The sequence below is a fragment of the Melitaea cinxia genome, chromosome 18 (genome assembly GCF_905220565.1).
Source record: "Melitaea cinxia chromosome 18, ilMelCinx1.1, whole genome shotgun sequence".
In the NCBI taxonomy this organism is placed as follows: domain Eukaryota; kingdom Metazoa; phylum Arthropoda; class Insecta; order Lepidoptera; family Nymphalidae; genus Melitaea; species Melitaea cinxia.
In genome coordinates, this window is record NC_059411.1 from 2,055,230 (window position 1) to 2,067,721 (window position 12,492).

The following is a 12,492-nucleotide window of genomic DNA, read 5'->3' on the forward strand; positions in this document are numbered from 1 at the left end:
AGCAGTCAATTCAAAAAAGGTTTCAACATTATGTCCTGTTATTAAAATTGTTGATGAAACTTTTTGAACGTCTTTATCAATACCCTTCGACTTCAAATTAATGCTAAGTGTTTATGACAATAAATATTATACAATATATATTATATTTATAGTTAAGCTTATTTAATAATTTTTGACTTAAAAATTTTATAACTTCGAACTGTTACACGGAATTTTCATTCCATTACTCTTATAGATCGGTGCACTGTTCCATATATGAATTAATACATGTAATCCACTGGAGCAGAATACTTTCCTCATATATCCTCAACTGTATCAATCTTTACGGTATTTACGTTTCCCGAAGAAAAAAAATTAACTTAAACATAAACTATATTTGGTACTCATGACGGTTCCAATTTAAATTCAACCCAGAAACCTTTCAGCTACTATCATGGTAATCGTTCCACCAGTGAACATTAGTTCATCTTCTCAGTATATACGCGATAATAATTAGGACGCAACAAATCGCTCGTAATTGAAGCGATCATTTTCAGAGAGTAATAATTTAAACCGTAACTAATCGGTTGAAATTAATAAATCTGTAGTCATTTTTTATAGCCTAAATTTGTTTATGAGCATTCTGTTCCAATGGTGACGACGTTTGGGTATTTTATATAAATAACTTTTTCTATAGTTGTGCTTATACTTGTGGCTCTAGCCTCTGCCATCAAAACTGAAACTTGTCTTAAACAGTAAAACCTTCTGTCCTGGTTATTATGATTAACACCTGAAAACAACTATTATTATTGAAGTGAAACTTTTTTAGAATCGGTGTGATTTGAAAGTCGATGAAACGAAAATGCGTCACTGTAAAGAAAGAAACACATAAATGTATAGGAGAGAATGGGATAGAATACATTACCGTTAAAAACGCGTAAGCGACGAATTTTGCATGGCGCCTACGACCTTTTTTCCGAAACCATGGTCATCGTCGATAAAACAAATTACAACGACCTACCTTCCCACGACTTTTCAGAAGTTTTACTTCTGCCGTGTGTGAATCGCACACACACATTTTTTTCTCAAGAAAATTGTTTTAGGAACCGCCAATTATTATTTATCTAGATGAGGACCATTTACAAGTTATTTTAGTTTACTTTATAAGTCCAGAAGTTTAATTTACGATTCGATATAGTAATAATTTTTTACGTTAGAAAATAAAATATTTATTAGTAATGTCATATGCTGAACATAGTCAATGACAATACAAATGAAAAAACGCGGGTCGTCTAGTCGCGTACATTCTTCCATGGACACGATTATCGTTTGAAATAATCAATGGTAATGTGCGATGGTCATATTTACATCGATAACGTAACACAAAACAAACGTTAAAAGCAATATTTACTCAACCATTAAGCTGTGTTGTAAATTGCATTCAAAACATATAATTAAGACGAACACCGAAGGTTGCAAAATTGTTTAAAACATTTTAACCTGATTGATAACGGAATCAGGTTAGCTTCATATAAAACATATGGTCAGCTTCGTAAATGTACTCGTGTATAGAATGTAGCACACGTATTTAGCGGATTAACGCGTTCGTTAACAGAAAATTTCGCTGAACTTACACTATAATAATAATTAATCCATCTGTCTTTTATTTTTATCATCATCATCATCACTTCAGCCTATTACAGTCCACTGCTGGACATAGGTCTCCACAGGTTCGTGCCATAAAATAGCGTAAACTCTGTGTTTTGCCCATAGTCACCACGCTGGGCAGGCGGGTTGGTGACCGCGGTGCGTATTTGAAAGCCAGCAGTTCGATGGTTATCCCGCCATCGGTCGGCTTTTTAAGTTCCAAGGTGGTAGTGGAACTGTGGTATCCCTTAGTCGCCTCTTACGATACCCACGGGAAGAGAAGAGGAGGCTATATTATTTACTACCGTAGCCACACAGTAATGTCGAAAACGAAACGAACGAAGTCGTGATATTCCGAAAAATGACCGGGTCAGTCAGTCGCTATAAGGGTGGGGGGAGGATCTTTCAAATTCAATTATATCAATGTCTAAAACGAAACTAGCCGTTTTGCTAACGAGTCGCTAAAATATAAGAACCGGGCTACAGGCTATAAACTTGGCACGTGCCTACATTAGAATATACGCATATTAGTTTACGCTTTACATAATTTGCTCTGTTTTAGCCCGTTGACCTAGGTGAGCGACAAAACGCGACGGAACGTGACTTTAAGTAGTCATATAACACGATGAGATACGACGGATTTGTAATTACACTAAAAGGCGCGAAGTATTACAATTTTATCTTTGCTATAACTACTGTTTTCGAGTGCTTGTTTAAAATTTTGTTTTTAAAAATCATACTCGGCAGTGGAAGATAGCATTTCGTGAAAATTGCTGCATCGTGCATGTTTCTGAATCGAACCTGTATTAAATACTTTTGAAAATTCCTAGTCTTTACAATTGCAATCGTATTGTTATTTCCGAGTATGTAATTATTTAAGGATCAGTTAAATGAAACTGGGTTGAATGCTTTGCGGAAGTGCAATAGCTTCCCTGTGGTTTTGCCTCAGGCGTGATGAATTAACACCCCAAAGGTTGTAGTTAGTGAGAGCCCGATATAAACGTACCCTGGGTAAATAGAGACTTACTGCGAAATGAATTATCTATCAGCCTTTCCCCCAGTGCTGAAGCCGACATACGGTCTAGGAATGCCTACCCGGGCATCCTGGATATCACCCGTAAATGGGTTCCCCTGTGATACCAAAAAAAAATCTATCAGCCTTACTTAGGACAAGTCGAATAATTTGCAGTCGGATTAATTGCAGGGTTCGAAAATTGGGTTCGTGGCTGCAACGGTAAAGTATGAATCATTATTCATTTAATTTCAAACGAATCCATTACACGTAATGCGTATGGCCAGTATTAATATGCAATGTATTAAGATATATGATGTCATGATTTTGAAGATGAGCTAAAAATGATCTGTCTGGAATTAAGATATATACATAAAAAAGTACATAAAGGCAATACGCTAAAAATACGTTTAGTTGGGCTGGATTAGCAGTCATGTAAAATTTTCGGCATTTAAACTTTGATATCGCCAAAGGATGACATAGTCCTCTCCGAGTCAGGCGCAATGAAACTCATAAGAAACAATCTTTTGTCTAATTTTTATATAAATGGTAGAATTAGACACGCAATTTCTTGTATTAAGATGAAATATATTCCTAATTCCTTGTATAATACCACAATACAAGTCTCGTCCAATTTTGAGCAACATTTTCAACAACAAAAAAACTATTTATAATATTTCCTGTTGTTTGTTTGTAATATCTCTCGTGCACGTAAGTACATACATCTGCATATTATACTAATTATCTATCAATGACCACGGCAATATCGTTCTGTTGACAGAACTCTGCGAATTTTCAACGGAACAGCATTAAGATTTGTGTAATAAGCATATAATTGCTAATACACTAAACGGTGTCTAGTGGGTCTAAGTTGTCAATAGTGCTTTGATTATATTTATTAGAATCTTGATTTTAACATATGCACATTCTTTTAGCATTTCAGTTCAAACTTTTCCGTTCTTCTATTTTTGTCCCTTTTGTGAAAGATTCTCTGCTATACGAAATTTTTTGATTAGATTGATTTTTTTGAATAGGCCTCTTTCTCAATGTAGGATAAGATCGACGCCTAATACACTAAGCTGCTCTACTGTGGGTTTGCAAATACGACTTTTAACGCAACATAATTTAAAAAAATCCGATAAATCTTGATATCAAATAAAATATTCTATAATTGATTCTAAAAAATAACTTGGATACCGGAAACTTTATTCCGGAATTCAGTACGGTTCCCTTAGAAACCGGGATGAAAATCAAACCGTTTTTTTTTTTTTTGTCTACAGCTAGTTCGGAAAACGAGGAAAGATCGGACTAGAAATGAGTATATAAGGGGAAGTTTGAAAGTAGCACCCGTGACAGAGAAAATGAGGAGCAATAGGTTAGCGTGGTATGGGCATGTAATGAGGAGGGATGAACGCTATGTTAGTAAAAGAATGTTAGGGATGAATGTCGAAGGACGAAGAGCGATCGGCAGACCGAAAAAGTGATGGATGGATTGTGTGAAAGAGGATATGAGAAAGAAAGGAGTGAGCGCTGAAGTGACGAATAATAGAGAGGAATGGAAGAGGAAAACATGTTGTGCCGACCCTTCATAATTGGGATAAGGGCAGGAAGATGATGATGACTGCTAGTTCGGAAAACACGCGTAAGGCTCACTTGATTTTAAGTGATTACCTTACTCGCCTCAGGAACACAACACTGCTCGAAAACAGTATTATTTAGCGGTGATTTTCTGTAAGGTACTTCCCCGGTCGGGCTGCTCCAGATTGAGCAGGATATTTCCTCAGTTAGTTTAGTAGTTTATTTTATTAGTAGGTATATAATTGTATTATTAGGCTATGTGATTGAAATATGAGTACATTAACATTTTATTTAGGCGAATATTTTTTACATACCAATATTAAAAATTAAAAAAGGCAATCTACTTATTTTTTTTTTAATTTCATTATAATTATTATCTATGATGCTATATCTATGCTATTATCTTTTTTATGTAGGGTAAGTTATTTTTTTAATATTATCTGCGTAATGATAGCGCGTAGAAGGTACAGTTATAATATATAATTAAATTTTAAATAAAAATGTGTAAATCAAAGCGATATAAAAGCGTATTTACTGCGCTTAAATGTAATTTAACGTTAATTTTAAAAACCGCTTAACGTATCTAGATTTGCTTTTTTTATATAACTGCAAATTAATTTAGCTTACTTGTTCGTGCTGTTTAATAACCGTTACTTTATCCGTTATATACTCACATCAAGATATTTTTAATTATATGTTAAAGTATTATTATCTAATCATATTTAAAATGATCAGGGTGTAATAATAATAATATCATTATCATTATCATTACAGCCTATACAGTCCACTGCTGGACATAGGCCTCCACAAGTTTACGCCAAAAATAACGTGAACTCATGTGTTTTGCCCATAGTCACCACGCTGGGCAGGCGGGTTGGTGACCGCAGTACTGGCTTTGTCGCACCGAAGACGCTGCTGCCCGTCTTCGGCCTGTCTATTTCAAAGCCAGCAGTTGGATGGTTATCCCGCCATCGGTCGGCTTCTTAAGTTCCAAGGTGGTTGTGGAACCTTGTTATCCCTTAGTCGCCTCTTACGACACCCACGGGAAGAGAGGGGGTGGCTAAATTCTTTAGTGCCGTAGCCACACAGCAGTACCGTGTTGCAGAAACCTCCACTTGATTACATGTAAAAACCCTTAGGAATTAATTATTATTAATTTGATGGTACAAAAAACTATCTAATAACTATAGTAAATCTGAGATCATTCACTTGAAAACATGCCTAGATTGTGCATCGTCAATGCTGTGCATGATGAATTCATTAGTAAAATCTTATATGTTTAAATTTGGCAAGCTTAGTAGTTACGTAATAAGTAAAAGGTTACTGTTAATACACGTAAAACAATCCAAGATCATTAATTTGGATGAATGGCTTCTAGTACAAAAGATATTAAAAATTAAAACTCAACAGATCCCGGTAGGAAACACAACGATTTTGACAAATATCTGTACGGGCTAAATAAGTAAACATTTGTTATTACTACTAATTGTTTTTACCAATCCGCCAAAGGGTTCAACTGAGGTAGGGCACAGCAGGAATTTCCTGCTCAAAATATGAAGCAGCCCGACTGGGGTAGTACCTCGACCTTACAGAAGATCACAGCAAAATAATACTGTTTTCAAGCAGTATTGTGTTCCTGTTGGTGAGTAAGGTGACCAGAGCTCCCGGAGGGGGGTTTGGGGATTTGGTCGGCAACGCGCTTGCGATGCTTCTGGTGTTGCAGGCGTCTATAAGCTACGGTAATCGCTTACCATCAGGTGAGCCGTAAGCTTGTTTGCCGACCTAGTGACATAAAAAAATGGTTGTCCATTAACCACGTGAGATTGGAATAAAATCACAAATGATCACCACGAAGAATATCACCACGAAGAATATCACTTCTATTATGAGATATCACATGTACCTATTTGAACGCGCAATTTCTAAACCAGCAAACAAAAAAAAACAAATCCCATGTAATTCTAATGTATAACTGTCTATACTATCACTATGCTTAATTTTACAAAAAATATTTATTTGGTTTTTAAAGAAAATATAGGGGATTAAAAAGTAGCTAAGAAACGTCACGCGTGACTTGACAATCCTAAAACACGTCGTAAAAGCTCAGCAGTGCCAGCACTGATTTGAACTCGTAGCTGTCTCTTATCGATTCACGTCAACCCACGTACTTGTTTTTTAAAGCCGGATGCAATTATCTATCGGATAATGTATCTTCAACTGTCAATACTTTTAATTATTTATGATCTGTCTCTTAATTAAAATAAATCAAGAACTCGTTTCATTTGATACGTAACACTAATTAGTACAAGCTTAATTTAGTTAATAAGCTTCGTGCGATTAAATATTAGAAGTAGGAGTAACTGTGATTTTGTAATGTAGAAAGTTTTCTATAGTTTTATTTGAGCCATCTAAATGTCTATTATTTTTTTGGTTCAATTTTCTAAAAAGCAGATTATTATGAAGTCTTAAGTTATTACGAATATTCATTCGTCCGTTGTTAATTGTTAATTTGAAATAATATTCAGTAGATTATTGAGGTTTTAATAAAATATTTGGTAACTAGCCGTGACCGCGACTTCGCCCGCGTAGAAATTAACAAAAATAAAATTATTATGTTCGCAGAGTTGTAAAATAAATAAATTTCTAAAATAAAAATACCCATAGTTACACCTTATTACATCAGCTATCTGTCAGTGAAAGTACCGTCAAAATCAGTCAAACCATTTCAGAGATTAGCCGGAACCAACAGACAGACAAATAATGTTATTTTAGTATGTATACCGTGTATACATTCATATGCATATAGTAAAAAGCTGTTATTTTAATATTACAAACAGACACTCCAATTTTATTTATTTATAAAGATGTATAGACTACGGCCGCTGTATATATTACACAGTCAACAGAGACGACAAAGACATGAACACGGACACATATGGACACAGTTTAACGATGCGTAATGCAATTAGAAAGAAGGATAGCTCATTAAAAATTCGCAGTACGTTCGATGTTTAGACCAAATAGATATACAAAAAATAAAAGCTGCAGTTGTCGCACCGCAAAGCATTCATTGTGTATTTGATACTTGTCGTGTCAAGGATGCTAGATGAGTAGTGCAGACGAAAGACGTAGACGAATACGGAATTTAAGTTATCTGTTATGTTATAGTCAACGTAATATTGTGGCGGCATCTATCTCGCGACATACAAACTAGAGAAAACTGACGTACCCATCGCGATATCAAAGTTATTCGAAATTTAAAATATATACAAGAACCCGTCAACAACCGTCGGGGCAGTAGCCCACCAGACACAAAACCCGTCTGATCGGAGGATCCTCCCTTTTCAATGGCGGATTAGGAACTTCACACCCTGTTCCTCACACACTCCCAAAATGTAATGTCTGTTATTTCACATAAAAATATTTACAGAAATGTTACATGATCGATAGCAAACGTACTCTACGTTACGTAAATTAAAAGTGTTTAAATCTCATCGTATTTACTTTTGTTTTTATACACGACGCTTTGTCATGGTCCGGTTTAATTAACAAATAATGTTTCAACTGATCTCATCACTATACTACAGTATCGTAATTAGTATCATAGAAAATTAATTTAATTCAAAATTATCTTTCGATATATTCCGTGGCCTGGCCCGTCGTTTAGACACAAATTTCGCCAAATTAATGGATGCCATTGGATAACCAAATTCCATTCGATTTATAGACGGAGTGGATAATTGTACAAATATTTATTTCCAGTCTAGGGGGATGTCCTTGTGGGTCTCTCCAATGTGCGTCGAGGGGTATGTAAATCTTTTGGTCCCGGTTGTTATCATAATTATATATATCCACCTGATAACAGACCTTAGAAATAGTGATGGTAAAGCACGTACTCTCTGAAGATAATTTTAAAATGATATTGTATTCGTGAGCTGAAATTAAATTTTACACAGCCATATATAAGAAGAGATCGTCGCGTGAATCATCGCGCGCGCACTGCAAACGAAATGACTGCTTCGGGTAGGGTTTGCTTTGCCAAGATTTTTTACAAAATACATAAATTTTAATTAATTTTATTGAGTTTATATAAATATAAAAAATATTTAACTCTTTATTTATTAGTGCTTTTTTACATAAAATGTTATTGAATTGTATAAATAAGCAAGCTTAGGACGTACAAAAGCTGAATTTTAAAAGTAAGAAAATGTAGAAGCTGTGTAAGAAGGTTATGAAATTCTACAATTAAAGGTTCTCAGATTTCCGAACGATTTTGAATTTATAAGATAATAAGGATTAATATGTACTTAACGTGTAATAAACGCTTAAAATATAAAATACACACAAAAAAAAAAAAAAGTTAAAATAAGTTGACAACCCTGAGTAAAAAGTCGTATGAGTGTACGACGCTATACATAGAACTTTATTGCTTTGTTTAATAATTAAAACTAAGAGAACGGTACTTCGTGAAATTAACATATTTTTGGCTTTATGACGCCTGACTTAAATCTAAAACATGAAAAAAAATGAATATTTGTTTTGTTTCAAATAGTTCCTAATTAAATACGTAGCAGGCCTTAATAGAACCAGGATATAATTTAAAAAATAAAATACACCCATGTTAAAATTGAAAAAAGAATATTTTAACCGACTTCAAAAAAAGGAGGAGGCTAAATCTCAATTCGACCGTATATATAAGTTACTCTATTCGACCGTATGTATTTTTTTTTTAATTTATGTATGTTCGGGGATAACTCTGTCGTTTATGAACCGATTTTGATAATTCTTTTTTGTTAGAAAGGAGATATCCCTAGTTTGGTACCATGATAAGGAAATCAGGATCTCATGATGGGATCCCAGAGAAATCGAGGGAAACTCTCGAAAATCCAATGCGTGTGCGAATGTGTGGCGAATGCTAGCGCGACCCCATCTCGCCCCACCCAGGCGGACGACTGCTCACACGTGGTGGTTTTTAGTCAGTAGGAGTCTGACATAACCCTCTGGCGCCCCCGCGCTGGAGGGTATCCATGACGGATTTTCCCCCCACGTAAAAAAAAAACTTCCTTATTCGGCCTTCTTCAAATTTAGAACAGAATATATCCTGCCGTGCCCTATATAAAATTCTCGTGTCACAATTTTAGTTAACATACTCCTCCGAAACGGCGAGACCGATTTTTGTCAAATTTTGAGTGCATATCGGGTAAGTCTGAGAATCGGCCAACATCTATTTTTCATACCTATTAATGTGCATGTTACTACTATGGCAAAAGCGTCAGTTTTCAAATACAAACACATATGTTTCGCGTTATATATTCACAGTATTACTAGCTAAAGGTTACAATTACACCGACAATAAGGTCGCACCATACAGTTATGGAATTCATCGAGCGACACCGTATACGTACACAATCGTCCATTCAGCGGTCGCATGGTGGTGACCACATGCTCGCGTGATGTAATAGTCTTGATTTATTGTGTTATGTTTTAATTATAAGTCTAGACATAGTTTTCCTAGGAGTCTTAGATGAATTTAGACTAGATAGGCTGTCAGAGATTTTATCAAGAGATAAAATAGGCTCGGTTCCGCAAGTTTCAAGTGGAAATATATGACAGTAGAGTTAGATTGGGCAATAGAAAAAGAACATATTATCCCAGACTTCTACCAATAAATATTTACTACCTACTAATTGGATACGACATGTTAGATAATTATGTGATTCTATCAACAACCGGTACAATTGGCCCTTTAAGTAATGATTGTAAGGCCACAGGGACTGAGCCAGAATATGCCATTGATAAGTCTTAAGTTTATGTTTAAAAATATATAATTCTATACACATTGCTGTTTTAATGAAAATATTGAATACTATATAAATTAACATCCTTTATTTTTGCGACTGTATGGCTGTAAATAAAGAATTTGAGTATGTGTATTATATATAGGTATAACGTTATTTTATTTACTTATGTATTTCCTTTCGGGGATTTTCTTCTTTTAAGGGTGTACAAGTTTATACTAAAATATAGGGTAGGTAATATAAAACTTTTTCATAATTATTGCTCTCAAGGGGGTAGAGAAAGGTCGTTTTTCTATTTATAAATTCATGTGCCAGCTTTCCCACACTAAAAGTGACAATACTGAACGAAACACATAAACTCATTATGAATAATAACTTTTGTTGTATCAATTATTTTCGTTGTACAGAATATAACCTAGCTCCATAGCCCTTAATAAATAAAAAATATAACATATAATAAGTTAATATTTTTTATAAGTAAATCTTAAAATAACTTTATCGTACTTATAAAAAACAATTTGTGTTAACTTATTCTTAAGATGTATGAGATGTATGTATCTTTACATCCGAAAAAAACGATTCCAAAAACTTGTATTTAAAGTAAATTCTACTCATACCTATATAGCCAATGTTACATTATCAACAGTAAAATAAGGTAGTAATATGAGATTTGAATCACTGACATGACAATAAAACAATAAATATATAATGTACTAGCTTCTGCCCACGACTTCATCCGCGTGGAACAGTTTCTTTGGGCTAACTTTGGAAGCTCTCAAAGGTAAAAAATAATAACGATTTTGAAACATTCTTCATTGGTGCTCCGCTTCTATTGGTCTTAGATCGTCATGATATATAGCCTATATATAGCCTTGCTCGATAAATGGGCTATCTAACACTGAAAGAATGTTTTAAATCAGATCAGTAATTCCTGAGATTAGCGCGTTCAAACAAACAAACAAACTCTTCAGCTTTATAATATTAGTAATAATAATAATAATAATATAAGCCTTTATTCAGACGTATACAGTTTCCAATAAAGTTTAACTTAATTTGACGACTGCTAAGTCGTCGACATCGACAGCACGGCTGTCTGCCTTTTGGCAAAGGCCCCCTCCATTTCCTTCCACTCTGTTCTATTAAGTGCTCTTCTAGTCCATGTTTTTCCTGCTATTTTTTTTATCTCATATTATAATATTAGTAGTTAGTATAGATTAAATTATCACTTTTTTGTAATACTAAAATGAAACTATTAATTCAAACATAACACAACCTCATTCGCCGTATCGGTTCACTTCATTAACATTATTACCATTGAAAAAACTTGCAATATGCAATAACATAAGTACGCAATAATTAAATTAAAAACGTTACTCATATATGGAACAAGCGATTGTCATTCAAATCGATATATCCAAGGTTTACATCGCTGTAAATAATTGTTCGAATGACGCTTGCTTTTTTATAATTGTTCTACATATTTTGCTATTTAATAGATATAGTTGATCAAAATCGTTCTTTACTAAAATGCATGAAACAGTTACTGAGAGAACGGTTGTTTAAATATACGCAGAACAAGCTTTCAATATATCGCTGTAAGAGAATAATTTATTAATATCGATTATTTCCGTTGCGCTTGTCGGCTTAAGTTTGCTTGAAATATTTAATCCTACGTTTTTATAATAACATAGCATGAAAAACATTTTGTGATATTTCCACATGAAAAAAAAATCAAAACATTGTTCTCACATCTTCAATGAATGATATAAGAGACTTTCTGCGTTACACCATTCACATTCCAATCACAGATTAGAATATATCGTTCGTTTTGAATGAAATATTAATTAAAAAACATTATTTTCAGTCCACATGTATCATCAGAAACAACAATTCCGTCTACATCGGGCCTTCAAACGAAGCAAGACAGAGACAGCATGAGAAAAAATGACGACGAAACAAATGATGCGAAAGAGAAAGAAAACCAGGGCTCGCTATCTGATTGGGTGTCGGGGGGACCGATCGGATCCAAGGGCGCCGTACTTATATTCAGATCCTGCGTTCTCGCATCGAGAACACCCTCAATGGAGTCAACGACGAAAACAGTCGGAAACAATACAGGGACCACCATATTGTTAAACAAGGCAAAGAACATGGCGAAGAGATTGGTAGCCGAGCCGCACTCTTTCAGTGTGAGACCAAAAAATATTATGCATGACGTAATGGAGACGTTTGGGAATAGCAATAAGTATACAGGGCAAGCTTATGTTGTTAGGCACGTTAGTGAAGCCGAGATGCCTGAAGCGGAGTCGGTGGAGGAGCAGGGACACGAGCCTGCGGAACACAAGAGAGATATCGATGACGTCCTGAACGATCTGAGTAAGATAACGCTTAAGAAGAATCTCAATATAGAAAACACCACCGCCAATATTAAGCCTCCAGAGGAACCACCGCCAATTAAAGGTAAACAAGGAGACCTTT

At 34.8% G+C, this 12,492-nt stretch overlaps 1 protein-coding gene across 1 annotated transcript in view; it reads left to right on the forward strand.

The window, feature by feature from the left end:
- Nucleotides 1–12,492, forward strand: part of LOC123662260 (tubulin polyglutamylase TTLL5) — a 45,400-nt gene that overhangs the window by 20,266 nt on the left and 12,642 nt on the right. Inside the window, exon 3 of the mRNA XM_045597126.1 lies at nucleotides 11,879–12,474. Coding sequence (XP_045453082.1) covers nucleotides 11,879–12,474 — 596 coding nt within the window. The remainder of the gene's footprint in view (nucleotides 1–11,878; nucleotides 12,475–12,492) is intronic.